The sequence below is a fragment of the Vulpes lagopus genome, chromosome 6 (assembly GCF_018345385.1).
Source record: "Vulpes lagopus strain Blue_001 chromosome 6, ASM1834538v1, whole genome shotgun sequence".
Lineage (NCBI taxonomy): Eukaryota > Metazoa > Chordata > Mammalia > Carnivora > Canidae > Vulpes > Vulpes lagopus.
Window position 1 is genome coordinate 60,295,060 of NC_054829.1, and position 22,657 is coordinate 60,317,716.

Consider the following 22,657-nt stretch of genomic DNA (forward strand, 5'->3'; position numbering starts at 1 on the left):
AGCTATACAAGGAAATACTTCCCTTGCATCATTGTCACCTCCATCATTCTTTCCGTGGTCATTTCTCCTCTTCTTGCATTTCTTTTTCTCCTCTTCAACTTAGTTTCAGCTTTTAAGCGTATATCCACACGGCTACTAGACTCCTCTTCAGAATGCTAATAGCTCATTTGACAAGATAAATTAGCAAAGTATATATTTTTTGTCAAAAGTGTAAGGTGACAGATACTTTAAGATTTTTATCCATGCTGGGTGCAAGCAGTAGTCTGAGAGTAGAGATACATACTTTTTATAGTTATAAGACTGAAAACTGGAAATTAGCAGAGCACATTAATATTAAAGAATCTGTGGTTTTCCAGTGGCCCTGATCATGATTCTTTTGTGGTCTGGTTAGGGGTTGGATAACAGAGAACCTTTGGTTTATTCTACTGCTACCTCCATCCTCTGCATCCTTCTTTTTTGTCTTCACTGAATGACTACCCTCACAGAGATCAAACTTCTCCCAACATTGGTCCTGCTGGTTTGCTGGTATGTAAAATTTATCCTCCTTGCACGTAGTTGAAGCAAGAATATTGGGCCTTTTCCTTGAGTGTTTCTTTTTTCAAACTGACATGTATTACAATATGATCGCTGTGATTCACTGATATTAAAATATTTTAAACACAGTTTTTCAATGTAATGACAAAAATTAGTCTCTCTGTGGTATGCTTTTTTCTTGTGTGTTTGGGGTCATTAGATAAAAATAATTATTAATGTTGAAAATATGTTTACTGAGGTTTGAGTTTTAATTTTTTCTTATGTAAAGGTGTTTAAATGCCGTAATTATTTAGAAATTGAGTTACAAAGATTGTATCAAATAATTCTTAGTGTACTTTCTCTGGAGCTGAAAACGAACACCCCAGTAGTCACCTTTAACATCAACTTGCATAAAAAGAAAGGTTCATAAAACCTAAAAATATTAACATTTAAGTATAATAAATACTATTAACTAGCATGAAGCCTTTTCAGAGCTGGGTTTTACATATTTTATTAACAGTTCAACTAAAATCTTTGTTTACATGGATTATATCTTTGTATCTTTAATTTTGCATTTAGAATAATTCAGAGCATCTGTTGAAAAAAAAATTGTTACAGATGATTTTCTAGTTGGTGCAGTGTTTTACCTGTAATTTTGTGTATTGTTTCTAGTGAATATTTGGCAATATTCAAGAAGACTGTTGCAATGCATGAAGTGTTCCTATGTCGTGTGGCAGCACATCCTATTTTGAGAAAAGATTTAAATTTCCACGTCTTCTTGGAATATAATCAAGATGTGAGTATTAATTAAAGTAGTGATCAAGGTTTATTTTTAGAGTTACTAGAAAAGGCACGGAATAGCTAGATGACCCTTTTTCTAATGTTCTTAGTTTTCAAGGCAGTTTAAAATGACACTTTTGTTATGGTAATACAGTATTTCAATAGAACTTGAGTAGATTCATTGAAGAAATGAGAGTAAATCATGTCACTACCATGGGACATTGGTTTTCATGCTGAATTGTGAACTTCTTAAGAAATAGGGTTATCAACTTGATTGTTTTCTTAAATTTGAGTTTTGAAGTCCTCTGAAGCCTTATGGGAAATCCCAGGGGGAGGTATTTGAGCTAAAGAATTCCAGATTACCTTTTTTTTTCTTTTTAAGATTATTTATTTATTTATTCATGAGAGACACACACAGAGAGAGAGGCAGAGACACAGGCAGAGGGAGAAGCAAGCTCCATGCAGGGAGCCCGACATGGGACTTGATCCTGGGTCTCCAGGATCACACCCTGGGCTGAAGGCAACACTAAACCACTGAACCACCTGGGCTGCCCAAATTCTGGATTATTTTTGGGTTAATCATTGACTTTTGATCTGTTTAACTGACCTCCTGTGATGCCTGAGTAGCTCAGTGGTTGAGCATCTGCCTTTAGCTTAGAGCATGATCTGATCCTGGGATCGAGTCCCGCATTGGACTCCCTGTGAGGAGCCTGCTTCTCCCTCTGTCTGTGTCTCTGCCTCTGTGTGTGTCTCTCATGAATAAATAAATACAATCTTTATTCAAAACAAAATAAAACTGACTTCCTTCAGTGGGATTGCTCCTAATCTCCCTTCCAGCCCTGCCTGAAAACTTTGTTATAGTGGAAATAGAAATATTGATGCTATTGATCTTTTAAGGTTTCTTCATTCATAGTACTAGCAAAAAAATTTTTAAAGGTGGGTCATACAGATCTTGGGATTTATATTTGAATGACAAGATTAACTCATGATTTTAGCAAAAAACAGATGTGTCATAGTGCTAGTTTGCTTACAAGTCAACATTAAGATCAAAGAATTTTGTATATATAAATTTGCTCTTCTGGTTTGGTCTTAATAGACAGGACAATGACAATAGAATGTCCTAAGTCTAGCAGTAGAACATATTTTTTTGAAGGGTATGAAGTAACTCAAGATCACAGAAACATAGCACTTAAGCATGGGTACTTTCACGAGCATAAATGTAGTATGTGATACTGGCCCATGATCATTTGTAACTAGGAATTAGAAAGAATGCTGGCTATATCATGAATTATAAGAAGCTTAAAAAAAAAAAGAAGAAACTAAAAATCATGAGTAGGGTTGCCAAAAAACACATGGTACAGAATGCTCTCATCAGTTTTTTACCTTTATGTGTTTGTTTTTGCTCAACCTTATTTGTGGTCTTGGTCAGGACCTTAATAATAATTGGTAGAGGGGATCCCTGGGTGGCTCAGCGGTTTGGCACCTGCCTTTGGCCCAGGGCGCGATCCTGGATTCCTGGGATCGAGTCCCACGTCGGGCTCCCGGCGTGGAGCCTGCTTCTCCCTCCTCCTGTGTCTCTGCCTCTCTCTCTCTCTATCATAAATAGATGATAGATAGATAGATAGATAGATAGATAGATAGATAGATAGATAACTCTTTAAAGTAGTAATAATAATAATAAATAATTGGTAGAGGGGCAGCCCAGGTAGCTCAGCAGTTGGGGCAGCCCTGGTGGCTCAGCGGTTTAGTGCTGCCTTCAGCCCAGAGCCTGATCCTGTAGACCCAGGGATCGAGTCCCATGTCGGGCTCCCTGCATGGAGCCTGCTTCTCCTTCTGCCTGTGTCTCTCCCTCTCTCTTTCTCTCTGTGTGTCTCTCATGAATAAATAAATAAAACCTTTAAAAATAATAATAATAATTGGTAGAGCCATGTTGGTATACAGGGAGGCATGGTATTATCATTTCAAGGCTATATGTGCTAGAGGAGTTTCATGTTCCACATATTTTATCCCATTGACAAATCCCTTAGTGCTATATGAAATTCTAGGTCTATATTTTTTAAAGATTTATTTATTTATTTTAGAGAGCATAAGTGGATGTGGATGTGAGCAGGGGGGAGGGGCAGAAGGAAAGGGAGAGAATCCTCCATCAGAGTCCCCACTGAGGGCAGATCTTGTCTCAGGGCTCAGTCCCAGGACCCTGAGATCATGATCTGAGCCAAAATCAAGAGGTAGGCACTAAACCAACTGAACCACCCATGCACTCCATATATATCTCTATTTTTAAAATTTACATATTTATTTGTCTTCCTATCCCAAAAACGTAAGCTCTAAGAAGACTTTAATTCTTCAACATTATATTCTTAGTACGTTAGAATAGTGGCTGACAATTAAGATGTCAAATGAGTATTTGTTAAGGTGATAAGTAAATGATTATTAATTGTTTAGATGAGCTTTATCTAAAGAGCTTTCAGAAATCTTAGGGTTTCATAAGTTTTTTCCCATCAACATAGATTTATTTTTCTTCCTCCCAAACTAATATATGCTTAATAGAGATAATGGTGCAGTGCATTATAAACCCTTTTAATATCAGTATATGGTGTTTTGGAGAAACTCTAAAGAGACAAGGTGTTTTGCAAATTTTTTTTTTTTTTTCAAATATTATATAACAGTTAATCAATAGTGAGGCGCCTGAGTGGTGCAGTCGATGAAATGTTTGACCTTTTTTTTTCTTTTCTTTTTTTTTTTAAGATTTATTTCTTTATTTATGATAGACACACAGAGAGAAAGAGAGAGGTAGAGACACAGGAGGAGGGAGAAGCAGGCTCCATGCCAGGAGCCTGACATGGGACTCAATCCCAGGACTCCCGGATCACGTCCTGGGCCAAAGGCAGGCGCTAAACCACTGAGCCACCCAGAGATCCCTAAATGTTTGATTGATTGATTCAATCAAACTGTTGATTTCAGCTCAGATTGTGACCTCAGGGTCGTAGGATTGAATCCCCATGTCAGGCTCTGTGCTCAGCATCAAGTCTGCTTGTTGTTCTCCCTCTGCTCCTCCACCTGTTCACTCTTTCTCTCTCTCAAATAAATAAAATCTTTAAAAAAACAAATAAACCCTAAAAATTACTGATTGCTCTTCCTGGTCCCTATTCCTAATAGGGAAACCCCAAATCCTGTCTGATATACTCCCTTACTATATTAGGAATGTGTCCACTTCTTTCTATGATCAGACGTAAAGATTAGTTCTGACTTTTATCATTGACTGGATTATTTTAAAGGTATTTTTGGTATCTGTTCTTTGTTTTGAGAGAGAACAGGCAGGTGCACAAAGAGGGGCGGAGGGAGGAGAGAGAAAAAAATTTTTTTATTTTTTATTTTAAATTCAATTTAATTAGCATATATTCTGTGATTAGTTTCAGAGGTGGGATTTAGTGATTCGTCAGTTGCATACAACACCCAGTGCTTATTAGTTCAGGTGCCCTCCTTTATGCACATCACTCAGTTACCCCATCTTCCCACCCACCGCCCTCCAGCAGCCCTCAGTTTATTCCCTATAGTTAAAAGAGTCAAGAGAGAGAGAGAATCTTAATTAAGCAGTTTCCACACTCAGTGCAGAGCCCAAAATGGGGCTTATTTCCTGACCCTGAGATCATGACCTGAGCCAAAAATCAAGAGTCAGATGCTTAACTGACTGAGGCACCTAGGTGCCCGAATTATTGAAAACAGCCCCTGTCTGCTCATTCAACCTCCAGTCATCTTTCTCATCTCCTAAGTTTGTATTGAGTTCCCTTGGTGTTCTCCTCGTGCCCTATGGATTCCTCTAACATTGTACTACTCACCCTATGTTTAATCATATGTTTCTCCATACTCTCTTCTGAAAGATAAATTATTCTAAGAGTAGGGACCACCTTTGGGCACTGCTGGCTCAGTCAGTTGAGTGTCCAAATCTTGACTTTGGCTCGAGTCTTGGTCTCAGGGTCATGAGATTGAACCCTACATTGGGCTCCATGCTCAGTGGGAAGTCTACTTGGGATTCTCTCTCCTTCTGCCTCTTCCCCGACTCGTGCTTGCCCTCTTAAATAAATCAGTCTTTAAAAAAAAAAAAAAAGCAATAAGGACCACCTTATAGTCATCTTTATATCCTGAACACCTAGCACAGTGTATGATTGTAATATACATTCGGCAATTGTTCATTTAATGAGTGAATTAATGATTTAATTAATATTGAAAGTGCAGGGAATCCCTGGGTGGCTCAGCGATTTAGCGCCTGCCTTCTGCCCGGGGCGTGATCCTGGAGTCTCAGGATCGAGTCCCAGGTCGGGCTCCCTGCGTGAAACCTGCTTCTCCCTCTGCCTGTGTCTCTGCCTCTCTCTCTGTGTGTCTTTCATGAATGAATTAAAAAAAAAAAAAATAAATATATATATATATATATATATATATATATGTATGTATATGTTTGTGTGTGTGCAGTTTAAAAAAACACCCAAGGTGTATTGGGGGGGCGTAAAGATAAAGCAGTTTGGAAGGGTTTTGTGAAGAGATGTGTTTTAATTTGGATGTTTAATGATGTTTGAATAGAATTTTTAGTGGGAGGAGAGATACCATTGATACCATTTCAGTTACAGAGGAACCTAAAAGCTCAGGGCTTCTTTTGAGAACTATTTGGAACATAAGGTTCTGTTGGGTAGGGTGGTGGTTGGAAAAGTAAGTTGAACCAGATTGTTGAAAATCTTGAATATCATGCTAAGGCTTTCAATCTCTGAATGTTATGAAACTCTGTAAAGTTATTGAATAAAGAATATGCTCAAAATTTGATTTTGGAAATCATCAACAAAATGGCTTAGACTGAGGAAATGAGAGATGTTAACTAGTAGTCCAGTGTAGTAATTAGGCAGAAGATAATGAGATTTTTTACTAGGACAGTGGGAAAGAAAGAGATTTCAGGCATTGGATGGTAGAATTTGAGCTGTGAGTGACAAAAAGAAGTTGTAGATTATTTCAAGACTTTTCTTTTTAAAAATTTTTTTTTCTTTTTAAAAATTTTTTAATTTAAATTCAGTTTGCCAAAAAAAATTAAAAATAAATAAATTCAGTTTGCCAACATATAGTATAACACCCAGGGCTCATCCTATCAAGTTATTTCTATTTTTTTATTTTTTTATTTATTTGTTTATTTAGATTTTATTTATTTATTCATGAAAGACAGAGGAGAGAGAGAGGCAGAGACACAGGCAGAGGGAGAAGCAGGCTCCATGCAGGGAGCCTGATGTGGGACTCGATCCCGGGACCCCAGGATCACACCTGGGCCAAAGCCAGGCGCTAAACTGCTGAGCCACCCAGGGATTCCCCTATTTCAATATTTTTAATAAGAGGTGTGGGGTTTTAGGGAATATGTGGGACTCTGAGAGACTGGTTAGATGAAGGGATCATGAATAGGGAACCAAGAAAAAGAAACATTTGTAGATTAGATAATAATGAATAGGGGCAGCCCGGGTGGCTCAGTGGTTTAGCGCCGCCTTCAGCCCAGGGTGTGATCCTGGAGACCCAGGATCGAGTCCTGGATCGAGTCCCACATCGGGCTCCCTGCATGGAGCCTGCTTCTCTCTCTTCCTCTCTCTCTCTCTCTCTCTCTCTCTCTCTCTGTCCCTGTCTCTGTCTGTCTCTCATGAATAAATAAATAGAATCTTAAAAAAAAAAGTTTATAATGAATACTGTCTTAGTCTGTTGTGAGTTTAGTAGAATCTTCATATAAAGGATATGATATATAGGCAATTGGAAATAGGATCTGAGGCTCAGGAAAGGGTTTAGGGGCAGTGATCATGATTTGTGAATCACTTACCTGATGGTGAACATTGAAGCCATGGCAGTAGATTTGGAAATTAGATGGGATGTTCCTTTATGGGACACCCTGATGCAACAAGTGGTAAAGTCAAGAGTTAGCTGCTTCTCACTTTTGCCTTAGATAACTATTCATGCCATTTAGAGTCATCTTTTGTGTCTCTTATACTATAAGTTGCTGATCCCCAAAACAGGACAAGACACGGTATTTGGATGAGTTCAGAGTGAAGAACTTGCAGAATTTATTTTCAAAGCTTTTACAGAATCATATGATGGTGTATTATACTCCAGTAAATTTTACATCTTTAAAAGAACTCCTGGCGGGAGGCACCTGGGTGGCTCAGTGGTTGAGCATCTGCCTTCGGCCCAGGTCGTGATCTGGGGTCCTGGGATCAAGTCTCGCATTGGGCTCCTCACAGGGAGCCTGCTTCTCTCTCTGCCTGTGTCTCTGCCTCTGTGTCTCTCATGAATAGATAAATAAAATCTTTAAAAATAAATAATAAAATTTTAATTGTCTTTATATAAAACTATTTATATGATGAGAAGGCTGCTTGCAATGGAATTATCACATATAAAATTTGAGATATCCAGGCATTATTGTAGATCACCTGAATCTGAATCTTTGGGAGTGAAGCCAGCCTCTTCTTTAATGCCCTAAAGTTTGAAGGTCACTGATATACATGATGAAATTTCCACTTTATTAAAGTTTAAAAACCAGGATCCTTTTGAGGTTGCCATTTTGATGTCAGAGAATAAAAGAGGCATTACTTTCCAACTTGTAATCTTAAAAAATTGCCAACTTAAGTTTACCTTTCTTTCAGCTGAGTGTGAGAGGAAAAAATAAGAAAGAGAAACTTGAAGATTTCTTTAAGAACATGGTTAAATCAGCAGATGGAGTAATTGTTTCAGGAGTAAAGGTAAGATTTTATTTGATTAACAGAGGTATTGGTTTGAGAATCTATCTTTTAAGAAGATAGATTGAGATTTCAGATGTGCAGATGACTTTATTAGAGTAAAAGAGAAGTTTGGACAGTAGAATGGTTAGGCTTGTAAATCTGGGACCCCTCCCCTGGATTCCACTCTTTAGAGAACCTCCTTCTCCCAGAGGTGAGAGGTCTGTAGGTCCAAGGGGATTTGCCCACCTGAAGCACATACCCCTTCCCTCCAAACTAGACATGCTTTAGGAATCTGGAACCCCATATTTTCTTGCCCAATTCTGAAGCCTACTTCTGAGTCTTTCTCTTCTGTGGGTCTGTTCCCTGAGTTCATCCTCTAGTGTGTGCACTCATAGGTGGTCAAGGTGACCATGGATAGCTAAGGAGACGGAGGGCACAGGGGAGAAGATCAGTGTGCAAGATAGAATATCTGTTTACATGCACATGAGGTTTCTCTGGGTTCCTTATAGAGCTTGCAGGATAGAGCACAAAGAGGGGCTACCTCCAGTTGTACACTTGTCCTTGGCCTTGCAAATGTTAGGTGCAGACTTGGTTTCAGATCTGGAGTTAGAAGGGTTCCTTTGAGGTTTTAGTCTTGTTGTGGGGCACCTGGCTGGCTCAGTCAGTAGAACATGCGACTTGATATCAGGGTCATGAATTCAAGCTCCATATTGGACATAGAGCTTACAAATAAATAAAAAGGCATATTTAAAATTAAAAAATAATTAAATAACACCTAAGTTGTTCTTAATGATGTTCTAAAAAATGGTACAAGAACTGATTTATCTGAAGACTCTTACATTGAAAGAAAAATGTTTATATTACATTATCAAACATACTAAGAAAGAGATAAACAATGCTGTTTTGTCTTCATTGCCTGTTTTTATAGATACATCAACAGTAAAACTTAGGTGGGAGGTAGTATTTATTTGATTTATACTTTGTTTTTTCAGAGACAGGTCAGTTGGTGTGTTGACAATGCATGTGCCGTGGCTACTTGCTTTTTTTTTTTTTTTTTTTTTTTTCATGGCTACTTTCTAATAAGGACTCCACTTCCATTTTGGTGCTTCTTATGCATTAATATTGAACATTTTTCTTAGCGTTAACTGTAAACCACTGTATGGATTATGATTTTGGTAAAGTAGTAACATTTTTGAACATTTACAATGTGGTGTTCGTTAATCCACATTTTATTTACTCTTCAGTTCTACCAATTGGAGAATTTTATCCCCATTTTAACAGTTAAGAAAATAAGTATACATTAATTAAAGATTTTAAAGGACATTTTGCCAGTACTGACTTTTCTTTATTGTGTTCTGTTGATGTGGATCTTGAATTACATTGTTTCAGCTGGTGCTTTTTCAAAAAATGATTGCCCTTTTAGAGAGGAGGAAAGTATTTTTCATAATTTTTATTTTTAATGTATACTTTTGTTTCAAAAAAAGTTAAAGACAGTGGTTAATATAATAATTTCTCCCAGAAAGCTAGTTTCGCCATGTTTCCCCAAAGCAGTCAGAGAGGGCTATAATGACAAAGGCCTGGCAACCTTCAGGAATGGCTCACAGAATACACAGTAGACCAAGAGAAATGGATTTGGACTTGTCTATCGAATTTTTTTCTTCTCAAAAGCAATTGATTAATTACTCCTCTGACAGTAATGTATTGAAGAGGCAGGACTGTAGACACAGAGCACAAATAGAACACATTTCAGACTATAACATGTGAACACAAACTATATGAGGAGCTCTAAGCTTTCAACTGCAGAACCATTGCAGATTTTCCCTGGATAAATAGAATGCATGTCTGTATAAAGTCTGAACTTGTTGGTAAAATCATTAGAACATCTGATTATTAGAGGATAGCTGTGCTGTTTTACTGATCTTTTATTTTTTATTATAATGGTAAATTGATTTATGTATTATACTAAAGCAAATAAGTGAAAAACTATATTTTCTTTTGATCCTATAGGATGTAGATGATTTCTTTGAGCATGAACGAACATTCCTTTTAGAATATCATAACCGAGTTAAGGATGCATCTGCTAAATCTGATAGGATGACAAGATCCCACAAAAGTAAGGTTTTTCTCTGTGGTTAAAGCTTACATTTTTTTAATGGAATAATTATAAAATTATTATGTTATAGTTTATAAAAGTCTTGATGTAGAACAGTGGTTTTCAAACTGTGGTCTATGAAGTCTTGACCCTCAGGTTCTTTTTATTTTTAGCAAGTCTGAGAGGTCAAAACTATTTTCATAATAACCCATGATGCTTTTTGTATTTTTCACCATGTTGACATTTACACTGATAATGCAGAAGCCATGGTGGATAAAATTACTGGTACCTTAGCACAAAATCAAGGGCAGTGGCACCAAATTGTGTTAATAGTCACTATATTCTTTCCCGCAGTGTGTTTGCAGTTAGGAAAAATTTGCTCAATTAAGAGTATCATTGATAGGGATGCCTGGGTGGCTCAGCGGTTGAGCATCTGCCTTTGGCTCAGGGCATGATCCCGGAGTCCCAGGATCAAGCCCCACTTTGGGCCCCCTGCATGGAGCCTGCTTCTCCCTCTGCCTGTCTCTCTGCCTCTCTCTTTGTGTCTCTCCTAAATGAATAAATAAAATATATTTTTAAAAAAGAATGTCATGGGGATCCCTGGGTGGCTCAGCAGTTTACCACCTGCCTTTGGCCCAGGGCACGATCCTGGAGTCCTGGGATCGAGTCCCATGTCAGACTCCGGCATGGAGCCTGCTTCTCCCTCCTCCTGTGTCTCTGCCTCTCTCTCTCTCTCTCTCTCTCTCTCTCTCATAAATAAATGAATGAATGAATGAATGAATGAATGAATGAATAAATCTTTTTTAAAAATAAATAAAATAAAAAATGAAAAAATGTCATTGATAAAGCAATAAAATTATTAATTTTAATAAATTACTTCCCTTGAGTTCACTTTTTTGTATACTGAATGATAAAATAGGAGGTATGCAAAAAGCACTTTGATTGCATACTAAAGTATGATGGTTCTCTTTAGAAAAGCATTTTAGTGATTAAGTTGCAGCTGAATTAGCTGCTTTTTTTTTTTTCTTTTGAGAGAACTTGGAACAACTGACAAACTATGATTATTCATAGTTTATATGAATTCATAGTTTATATGAATAACTATGATTATTATGATTTGACTATTTGGTAGACATTTTCTTTAAAAATGAAGTGAACCTGTCAGTTTCATAGTTTATATGAATTCATAGTTTATATGAATAACTATGATTATTATGATTTGACTATTTGGTAGACATTTTCTTTAAAAATGAAGTGAACCTGTCAGTTTCATAGTTTATATGAATTCATAGTTTATATGAATAACTATGATTATTATGATTTGACTATTTGGTAGACATTTTCTTTAAAAATGAAGTGAACCTGTCAGTTTTTAAGGAAAACAGCTGACAGTATTTGTTGGCAATGAGAAAAGTCCAGCTTTCCAGCAGTAATTAGAATTTTGGAAAACTTTTATCTATCCTCATGAACTTGCTTCCCAATAATTAAAGACTTGTCTGAAGAGATTGATGATAATATATGAATGTGGTATTTTGATATTATTTATGTATAATAAAGTGTGTCAACATTTGGAAGATTTGCAAAATCATGTATGTAAAAGATTGATTCAAAGTTTAAAATAGACTAATGGTTTTTTTTTAGCAGCGTTATTGAGGTATAAATTGATATTGGTAAGCTGCAGTGTTCAAAGTATACAATTTGATAAGTTTTGGCATATGTGTAAAATCATCACTATGATCAAGGTGGTGAACATATCCATCACCACCAAAAGTTTCCATATAGCCCTTTACATTCCCTCCATTTTGCCTGTATCCAGGCAACCACTGATGGGCTTTCTATTTCTATAGATTAGTTTGCATTTTCTAGAATTTTATAAAAATGGAATCATATTATACATACTCTTTATTATTTGGCTTTGAAATTCAACAAAATTAGAGCGCTTAGGTGGCTCCATTGGTTTAAATGTCTGCCTTCAGCTCAGATCATGATCCCAGTGTCCTGGGATCAAGCCCGACATCTGGCTCCCTGCTTAGTAGGGACTCTACTTCTTCTCCCATTCCCCCTGCTTGTGCTCTCACACGTTCACTCTCTTTCTCTCTGTCAAATAAATAAAATCTTTAAAAAAAAAAAATTCAACAAAGTTATTTTGAGATTCATTCATGTTGTGTGTATCAAGAGGTCATTCATTTTTATTGCTGAGTATTATTCTATTGTATGGATATACCATTGTTTATCCATTCAGCTGTTGGTGGACATTTGGATCATTGTTAGCTTTAGACTGTTCTAAATAAAGCTGACATGAACCGTTTATATGTAAGTCTTTGTATGGACATGTGCTTTCGTTTCTTTGGGTAATACCTAAAAGTAGAGTGGCTGGGTCAAGTGATAAGTGTATAATTAACTTTTGAAAAAACTGCCAAACTTTTTTCCCAGAATGAAATGATTGTACCATTGTATATTCCTACCAGCCATGCATGAGAGTTTCAGTTGCTCCACATCTTTTCCAGGAAGGATACTCACTGTTTTTCATTTTAGCTATTCTAGGTCAGTAATGGTGTATCATTGTGGTTTTAATTTGCATTTTCCTAGTGACTATCGATGTTGAACATCTTTTCTTATATAAGTCCTCTAGCTTTATTCTTCTTTAGCAGAGTTGTTTTGGCCTCTCTAGGCTCTTTACATTTTCACATTTACATTAAAATGTGAATTTTAGAATCAACTTGTCACTTTCTACAAAAATGATGTCTGGGATTTTTTTTTTTTTTTTTAAGATTTCATTTATTTATTCATGAGACACAGAGAGAGGCAGAGACATAGGCAGAGGGAGAAGCAGGCTCCTGCAGGGAGGCTGATGTGTGACTGGATCCCAGGACCCTGGGATCACAACCTGAGCCAAAGGCAGATGTTCAACCACTGAGCCACCCAGGTGCCCAGTGTCTGGGATTTTGATCTGGATTGTGTAGAATCAGTAGTTCGATTTGGGGAGGGTTGACATCTTAACAATATTGAGTCTTCTGATACATTTAGTTTAAACAATAGTTTATTTTTCCATTTAGTTAGGTCTTCCTTAAATTCTCTCAGCGATGTTTTATAGCTTTCATTGTACAGATCTTACACACTTTTAGTTAGATTGGGCCCTAGTTATTTTTTTGATGCTGTTGTAGATGATGTAATTTTTGCATTTCGATTTCCAGTTGTTCTTTTTTAATATGTAGAAATGAAGTGTATTTTCTGTATTGATCTTAAATCTTGCAGTCTTACTAAATTAACTCACTAATTGGTTCCAGTAGATTCCTATTTTGTAGATTCCTTAGGATTTTCTGCATAGATGATTATCTGCTAATAAAAACAATTATAGGGACCCCTGGTTGGCTCAGCGTTTAAGCGTCTGCCTTTGGTTCAGGCGTGATCCTGGGGTCTTTGGATCAAGTCCCACATCGGGCTTCCTGCATGGAGACTACTTCTCCCTCTGCTTGTGTCTCTGCCTCTCTCTCTCTGTCTCTCATGAATAAATAAATAAAATCTTTTTTAAAAATTATACTTCTTTCCAATTTAAATTCCACTTATTTCTTTTCTTTGCCCCATTGTACTAAAGCTGTACCTGTAGCTCCAGTACAGTGTGGATGGAAGTGGTAAGAGCAAGCATCTTTGCCTTGTTTCTTAACTTATAAGGAAGGTATTCATTCTTAAACCATTAATTGCAGCGTTTGGTATAGGTTTTTCCTGGATGCTTTTTATCAAATTGAGAAAATTCTCATAAATTACTAGTTTTCTGAGAGGGTTTTTGTTTTGTTTTGCTTTGTTTTGTTTTAAGTTAGGCATAAATGTTGGATTTTTATCATACGCTCTTTTTGCAACTACAGTGTTGAGATAATCATACCATTTTTCCTTTTTAGTCTACAGTATGGTTAATTGTATTGATTGATTTTCAAATGTTAAACCAACCTTATGTTCTTAGGATAAATATTACTTATACCAAAGGAGTTTAAATGTAGTAAAGTTCAGGAGCACCTGGGTGGCTTAATTGGTTAAGCGGCCAACTCTTGATTTCAGCTCAGGTCATAATCTCAGGGTCCTGGGATGGAGCCTTATTGGGCTCTCCCTCTGACCTTCTCCTCTCCGCCCTCCCCACCCCCCCCACCCACCCCCCCCACCACACCCCCCCCACCCCACCCCCCAGCCATGACCTCTGTCAGATAAATAAATGAAATCTTTTAAAAAATAAATAGGGATAGGGGATACCTGGGTGGCTCAGCGGTTTGGCGCCTACCTTTGGCCCAGGGCGTGATCCTGGAGTCCGGGGATCCAGTTCCACGTCAGGCTCCTTGCATGGAGCCTGCTTCTCCCTCTGCCTGTGTCCCTGTGTGTGTGTGTGTGTGTGTGTGTGTGTGTGTCTCTCTCTCTCTCTCTCTCTGTGTCTCTCATGAATAAATGAATAAAATCTTTTAGATGATAGATAGATAGATAGATACATACATACATACATACATACATACCCACCCCTGGGTGGCTCAGTCATTTAAGCATCTGCCATCAGCTCTGGTCATGATCCCAGTGTCCTGGGATAGAGCCCTGCATCAATCTCCCTGCTCAGCAGGGAGCCTGCTTCTCCCTCTCCTGCCCCTTCCCCCTGCTTGTGCACTCTCTCACACTCTTTCTCCAATAAATAAAACTTTTAAAAAATAAAAATTAAAAATAAATAAAAATAATAAATGTAATAGAGTTCAAAAGTTCATTGATAATGGTTTTAGATTACCCAGTGCAACTATTAAACTATTACTTGTAGGGACACCTGGGTGGCTCAGTGGTTGAGTGTCTGCCTTCAGCTCAGGGCATGATCCCAGTCTGAGGATCAAGTCCCACATTGGGCCCCTTGCATGGAGCCTGCTTCTCTCTCTCCCTAAGAGATTTTATTTATTTATTCATGAGAGACACAGAGAGAGAGAGAGACGCAAAGACATAGGCAGAGAGAGGAAGAAGCAGGCTCCCTTCAAGGAGCCCGATGTGGGACTCGATCCTGGATCCCGGGATCACACGCTGAGCCGAAGATAGACACTCAACTGCTGAGCCACCCAGGCGTCCCTATATAAGTTTCAGAACCTCTGATGCAGAGACAATTCAGTTGGTACCTAGAAGTAAGAACCTCCATCTTGGAGTATTGTTACATGCTATCACAGAAAGGAGGAAATAAAGCCTCTGACTTGGTAACTTTTGTTCTTGTGTCATTCTTTTGGGAGGATTAAGATTTATTAGTATTTTAGGGATCCCTGGGTGGCGCAGCGGTTTGGCGCCTGCCTTTGGCCCAGGGCGCGATCCTGGAGACCCGGGATCGAATCCCACGTCGGGCTCCCGGTGCATGGAGCCTGCTTCTCCCTCTGCCTGTGTCTCTGCCTCTCTCTCTATCTCTCTGTGACTATCATAAATAAATAAAAATTAAAAAAAAATGTTTATTAGTATTTTAAAGATTTATTTATCTTAGAAGGGGAGGGGCAAGGGGAAGGGAAAGAGATAGTCTTTTTTTTTTTTTTTTTAGGGATTTTTATTTATTTATTCGTGAAAGACACAGAGAGGCAGAGACACAGACAGGGAGAAGCAGGCTTCATGCCGGGAGCCCAATGTGGAACTTGATCCTGGGACCCGGAGATCATGCCCCGAGCCAAAGACAGATGCTCAACCACTGAGCCACCCAGGCGTCTCTAGGAAAGAGAGAATCTTAAGCAAGTTCCTTGCCCAGTGCAGAGCCAGTCACAGGGCTTGATCTCACAACCCGGGATCAAGACCCAAGCCAAAATCAAGAGTCAGACACAGAACCAATTGAGCCACCCAGAGTTTTTTTTATATCTTTGCACTTTGCAGATTTCTTTTAATAAATTAGTTATGTATACTTGCATGTTCAGTAATCAAGAACTATAAAGGTGTGGGAAGCTTGAATTCCTTCCTCTTTCTCAAATAAATAAATAAATAATTTAAATAATAATAAAAAAATAAAATGACATTAAGGATAAAGTATCTCATACTTTTACTCCTCTCTTAAGAGCTACTTTGTCCCAGCCCATCATCTCCATGCCCCTCCATCAAGACCTGCACTTTGTCCCCTACACACCCAGTCACACTGAGTAGTACCCTGCAGGGTTCCAGCTGTATCCTCTTTACCTTCCTGGAGAACTCCACACTGTAGCAGCTGGACCAGGCCCAAGCCCACAGGCCTCCCCTGTACCCTCTCAAGAAAGAAAAACTTTCTAAATATGAAATGGTATATACAATGTAAGTTGTAATAATTAGGAATATTCTCAAGTTTAGATTTGATTATTTAAAAATTCTTGGGATCCCTGGGTGGCGCAGCGGTTTAGCGCCTGCCTTTGGCCCAGGGCGCGATCCTGGAGACCCGGGATCGAATCCCACATCAGGCTCCCGGTGCATGGAGCCTGCTTCTCCCTCTGCCTGTGTCTCTGCCTCTCTCTCTCTCTCTCACTGTGTGCCTATCATAAATAAATAAAATAAAATAAAATAATTTAAAAATTCTTTAAAGTTATTTAGCTCATAAACTTTGGCATATCTCAAATTTCAAGATGAAGAAAGTACAGTCTTTGCCCTTAAGGAGTTAATAATTTTGCATTGAGGTCAGAATGGCTAAAATTAACAAGACAGGAAACAACAGATGTTGGTGAGGATGCTGAGAAAGGGGAACCGTCTTACACGGTTGGTGGGAATGCTAACTGGTGCAGTCAGTTACACACTATGTGGAGGGTCCTCAAAAAATTGAAAATAGAGGTACCAAATGACCCAGCAGTTGCGCTACTAAATATTTACCCAAAGAATACAAATGTAGTGATCTGGAGGGGCACGTGCACCCCAATGTTTATAGCAGCAGTGCCCACAATAGCCAAACTATGGAATGAGCCCAGATGTCCATTGACAGATAAATGGATTAAGAAGGTGTGGTAATTGGGTGCCTAGGTGGCTCAGCGGTTGAGCTTCTGCCTTCAGCTCAGGTTGTGATCCTGGAGTTTCTGGATTGAGTCCCACATCGGGCTCCCCATGGGGAGCCTGCTTCTCCCTCTGCCTGTGTCTCTGCCTCTCTCTCTGTGTCTCTGAATAAATAAGATCTTAAAAAAAAAAAAAAAGTATGGTAACATATACAATGGAATACTACTCAGCCTTCAAAAAATGAAATATTGCCATTTGCAATGATGTGGATATAACTAGAGCGTATTCTAAGCAAAATAAGTCAGTCAGAGAAAGGCAATTATATGATCTCACATGTGGAATTTAAGAAAACAAAAAAAATAAAAGAAATAAAACAGGATCATAGGGGAGAAGGGGAAAAGTAAGACTAAATCAGAGAGGGAGACAAACCATAAGAGACTCTTCAATCATAGGAAACAAGCTGAGGGTTGCTAGAGGGGAGAGGGGTGGAGGATGGGGTTAATTGTGTGATGGACATTAAGGAGGGCATATAATGTAATGAGCACTGGGTATTAAATAAAGCTGATGAAGCACTGAACTCTACTCTGAAACTAATAATATACTATTTGTTAATTAATTGAATTTAAATTAAATAATAATTTTGCAGGTGAAAGGGGCACTTGGGTAGCTCAATCAAATCAGTTAAGCATCTGCTTTCAGCTCAGGTCATAATCCCGGGATCCTGGGATCAAGCCCTGTGTCAGGCTCCCTGCTTGGTGAAGAGTCTGCTCCCTCTGCACCTTCCCCTGCTCATTCTCTTTCGCTCAAATAAATAAAGTCTTAAAAATAACCAGTTTTTTAACTGTTCACCAGTTTTGCAGGTGAAATAATCATGATAAGCAAAAAACTACGTATACAGTAATCAGTCCTGTAATAGAGGTGTATATTCATGTCATGGAAACATAGAGAACTGTAAAGGTGGAGAATCATCTGTTAAGAAACTGAAGAGGGCAGCCCCAGTGGCACAGCGGTTTAGCGCCGCCTGCAGCCCAGGGCGTGATCCTGGAGCCGCGGGATCGAGTCTCACGTCGGGCTCTCTGCAAGGAGCCTGCTTCTCCCTCTGCCTGTGTCTCTGCCGCCCCCCCCACCTCTGCATCTCTATGAATAAAAAAATAAAATCTTTAAAAAAAAAAAGAAAAAGAAAAAGAAAAAGAAACTGAAGAAAATATTAGTAATTCTTCTTTAATGGAACAATGCTTTTAAGAAAGACTATTATGAACCTATTTAGAAAATTATAATTACTACATACAAGTACATTACATACAATTTTACAAAGTTATAAAGTAATTTATTTCTTTATGATGCATGAATTTGCTATCTGAACTATGAAAAATTAAGCCTTCAGCATCACTGTGATGTATAAAATCAGGGCAATTTGCTTATTTTCTGTAATCACGTGCTGAAACAGCTAAGGAGGGTATATAGTACTAGGGCCAGAGCCAGATAGCATTAGGATCCAGGAATTTCTTGCTTTATTATTTTTTTTTTAATTTCTTGCTTTAAAAAATAATTTCAGGGTCAGTTTAAGTATAAAATATTAATGTATTTGATGTGAAACACAAATCATTGTTGATTGCTGCTTCAACCAACCTTTGTGAGATTTTTTTTTTTTTTTTAGCAAATATTGTTAGGCTATTTATTAGGTAGTCTGGTTATTAGCATACTTTTTTTGTATAATTTTTATTGGAGTTCAATTTGCCAACATATAGCATAACACCCAGTGCTCATCCCATCAAGTGCCCCCCTCAGTGCCCGTCACCCAGTCACCCCAACCCTCTGCCCAACTCCCTTTCCACCACCCCTTATTCCTTTCCCAGAGTTAGGAGTCTCTCATGTTCTTTCACCCTCACTGATATTTCCCACTCATTTTCTCTCCTTTCCCCTATAATCCCTTTCACTATTTTTTATATTCCCCAAATGAATGAGACCATATAATGTTTGTCTTCCTCCGATTGACTTCACTCAGCATAATACCCTCCAGTTCCATCCACATTGAAGCAAATGGTGGGTATTTGTCATTTCTAATGGCTGAGTAATATTCCATTGTATACGTACACCACATCTTTATCCATTCATCTTTCAATGGACACTGAGGCTCCTTACACAGTTTGGCTATTGTAGATATTGCTGCTGTAAACATTGGGGTGCAGGTGTCCTGCCCTTTCACTGCCTCTGTATCTTTGGCATAAATCCCCAGCAGTGCAATTGCTGGGTTGTAGGTCAGTTCTATTTTTAACTCTTTGAGGAACCTCCACACAGTTTTCCAGGGTGGCTGTACCAGTTCACATTCCCACCAACAGTGCAAGAGGATTCCCCTTTCTCCACATCCTCTCCAACATTTGTTGTTTCCTGTCTTATTAATTTTCACCCTTTGTGAGATTTTTTAAGTGTTTTTTTTTTTTAACTTTTAGGATTATAGTGAACAGTCTTACATATACAGTTTACCAATCAGATCTGAAGTTTGTATTCAGTTTTTTTGTTTTTTTTTTAATTTATGATAGGCACACAGTGAGAGAGAGAGGCAGAGACATAGGCAGAGGGAGAAGCAGGCTCCATGCACCGGGAGCCCGACGTGGGATTTGATCCCGGGTCTCCAGGATCGCGCCCTGGGCCAAAGGCAGGCGCTAAACAGCTGCGCCACCCAGGGATCCCTGTATTCAGTTTCTTTATTGAGGCACTGGCTGGCTTACTTGGGTAGAGCATGAAACTCTTGATCTCAGGGTTGTGAGTTTGAGCCCTGTTTTGGGTATAGCGCCTACTTTAAATTTTTTTTTCTTTGAAAAATATCAAGATAGATCTGTTTTTGAATAATTAAAAAGAGTAAATAGAGTCACCAAATTTCAGCTTTATTTGTTGAATGTAACTTTGTACAGCATAAGATTACTGTTTTGTTAGAGAATAAACACATTAAAATCCTGTAAAGATACTACTGGCATAAATGGAAATTTCCATACAAAGTAGACATGTCTCAGATTTCATTAATAATAGCAAACATTGGACGCCTGGGTGGCTCAGCGGTTGAGCGTCTGCCTTTGGATCAGGGCGTGATCCCAGAGTCCTGGGATCGAGTCCCACACTGGGCTTCCTGCATGGAGCCTGCTTCTTCCTCTGCCTATGTCTACCTCTCTCTCTCTGTCTCTCATGAGTAAATAAATGAATAAAATCTTTAAAAAAAAAAAATAGCCAACATTTGTATAACACTATACTTGCTATGTGCCAGGTATATAGTAACATTTATTAACTCATTTAGTCCAAGTAATTACATGGACCTGGTACCATTATCCCCATTTCCAGATGAGGAAAGTGAGGCATATGCAGGTTAAGTGAAAAGCTCAAGGTTGCGTAGATTGGGATTGAACTGCGGTAAATTGGAATTGAACCCTAAACAGTTTTGTTCCAGGTCCATGCTCTTAACCATTGAACTATCCTATCCTTTTTCTGAAATGAGTGCTGTTTTCTCAACAAGTTGTCCTCTGGGGTGAGCGCTAGGAAAAGTATTGTGCTGAAGTTGAATACTTTGTTTCCTAGTACCCAAGGATAATGGTGCTGCCACCATTCATCTAGCTTTTCAAGCTCCATAATTTTCCTTCCTACCTCAGGTTTCCTGTTTGTAAATCCTACCTATTTGTTGTTTCTCTCTGCTGTCACTGTTTTTGCTATCTTGATCCTGACCATCAGTGTCTGACACAACACATTCCCAGTTGCCTTCTGTGTCCCTCCATTTCTAGACTTTATTCCAGACGGCAGAATTTTTTATCTAAAATCCTTAACAAGTTGATTTTACCACTACTGTTATTTTTAATTGTTTAATGACACCCATTCCTATAAGATCAAATCCAAACTTTATCGTGTCTTACAAAAACCCGTTTTCCTCCCCCTAAGACAATTCGTTTATTTTTCCATCTTTTTTTTTTAAGATTTTATTTATTCATTCATGAGAGGCAGAGATACAGGCACAGGGAGAAGCAGGCTCCATGCAGGGAGCCCGACGTGGGACTTGATCCCAGGACCCCGGAAACATGCCCTGAGCCAAAGACAGACACTCAACTGCCGAGCCACCCAGGCATCCCTATTTTTCCATCTTCAACTCTATCCTTTCCCCTTTGTACCCTCTAATGCCTTCTTCTTAGAAGGCTGTCTAAATATACTGTGCTCTTTTATATCTCATTGGCCTTTGTCCATGCTCTCCCCTTCCCTTTTGCCTGCAAAGATTTGCTTCTCCTATAATTTCTGACTCACTCAATAATGCCTATAAATCTTTCCCTAACTTAGGTGGAATCTGTTTCCCCTGCTCCCAAAGTAGTTTGTTCCTACTTCCAATATAATATTCATCTGGGGCACCTGGGTGGCTTAGTCTGCCTTCAGCTCAGGTCATGATCCCAGGGTCCTGGAATCAAGCACCACATTCGGCTCCCTGCTCAGTAAGGAGCCTGCTTCTCCCTCTCCCTCTACCTGCTTCTCCCCTTGCTTGTACTCACTCTCTCTGTCAAATGAATAAATAAAAATCTTTAATTAAAATAAATAATACTCATCAAATTTTATTATAGCTATTGTCATTTCCTTCACCAGACTTGAGGTATCTCATACTACATACACATTTTTTGGCAGGTAGGTGCTCAATAAGTATTTTTGAATCATCGAATAAATCAGTCTAAAAATTTTTTTCCATAGGTGCTGCAGATGATTACAATAGAATTGGTTCTTCATTATATGCTTTAGGAACTCAGGATTCTACAGATATATGCAAGTAAGGATTTTGATTTAAAACATTAAGTGAAAATTTTGTTGGCAGCCTGGGCACACAATATTTGACCCAAGAGGCATTTAGAATATCTTCTTCAAAATACATCAGTAATAAGGAGCTTCTTATAAACTTGGATCAGTGTCATTTTTTTCTCTACCATTTCTTTCTTTTATTTTAAATCTGAAAAGTAAAAATTGACTTTAATATATGTAATTTTAACATTTACAAAGTTTTATTTGATGAAAATTTGCTGATACATGTGTATAAGGAACAGGAAGGGAATTCATATCAAAATGTTCTTAGGTTTTGAAGTTTATTATAAATAAATGTTTTAGAATTGGAATATACAGGATATATATGTATGTATTTCTTTGGAGGCCAAATTGACTTTTAAAGTAAAATATGCTATCAGTTTATACTTTTTAAAGAGGCTGGTTATTCTAGTTTATAAGTTTAATGAAAAAATAAATAAATAAGTTTAATGAATCTTAGGGCAGTCCTAGAGTAACCTGATGGGAAGGTATTACACATGTTAGTATAGAAACACTCTTTGGATATTTGCTTACACAGCTGTCCTTTATTTATTTTATACTAGTTTTTCATATTAATCTAACCAGTTAATTTTAGTTCCTATAATATTGTTTAAACCCAACTCTTCACTGAAAAATAATCCAAACTTTTTTTTTTTTTTTCAATTTTAAGTGGCAAAACTATTCTCATAGTTTATGCCTTTTTCTAAACCACATCCTTGAACTTTTTTCTGGTATATCCTGTCTTAGCAGATATGTAAGATCCAAGTTTTTCAGCAAAACAAGATTCTATATGTAG

General features: G+C 38.1%; 1 protein-coding gene across 1 annotated transcript in view; it reads left to right on the top strand.

Moving 5' to 3' along the window:
- The window catches only part of SNX6 (sorting nexin 6), a 60,775-nt gene that overhangs the window by 19,948 nt on the left and 18,170 nt on the right, over nt 1-22,657 (top strand). The window contains exons 6-9 of the mRNA XM_041759126.1: nt 1,186-1,309; nt 7,953-8,048; nt 10,035-10,140; nt 21,757-21,832. Of these exons, the coding sequence (XP_041615060.1) occupies nt 1,186-1,309; nt 7,953-8,048; nt 10,035-10,140; nt 21,757-21,832 (402 nt within the window). The remainder of the gene's footprint in view (nt 1-1,185; nt 1,310-7,952; nt 8,049-10,034; nt 10,141-21,756; nt 21,833-22,657) is intronic.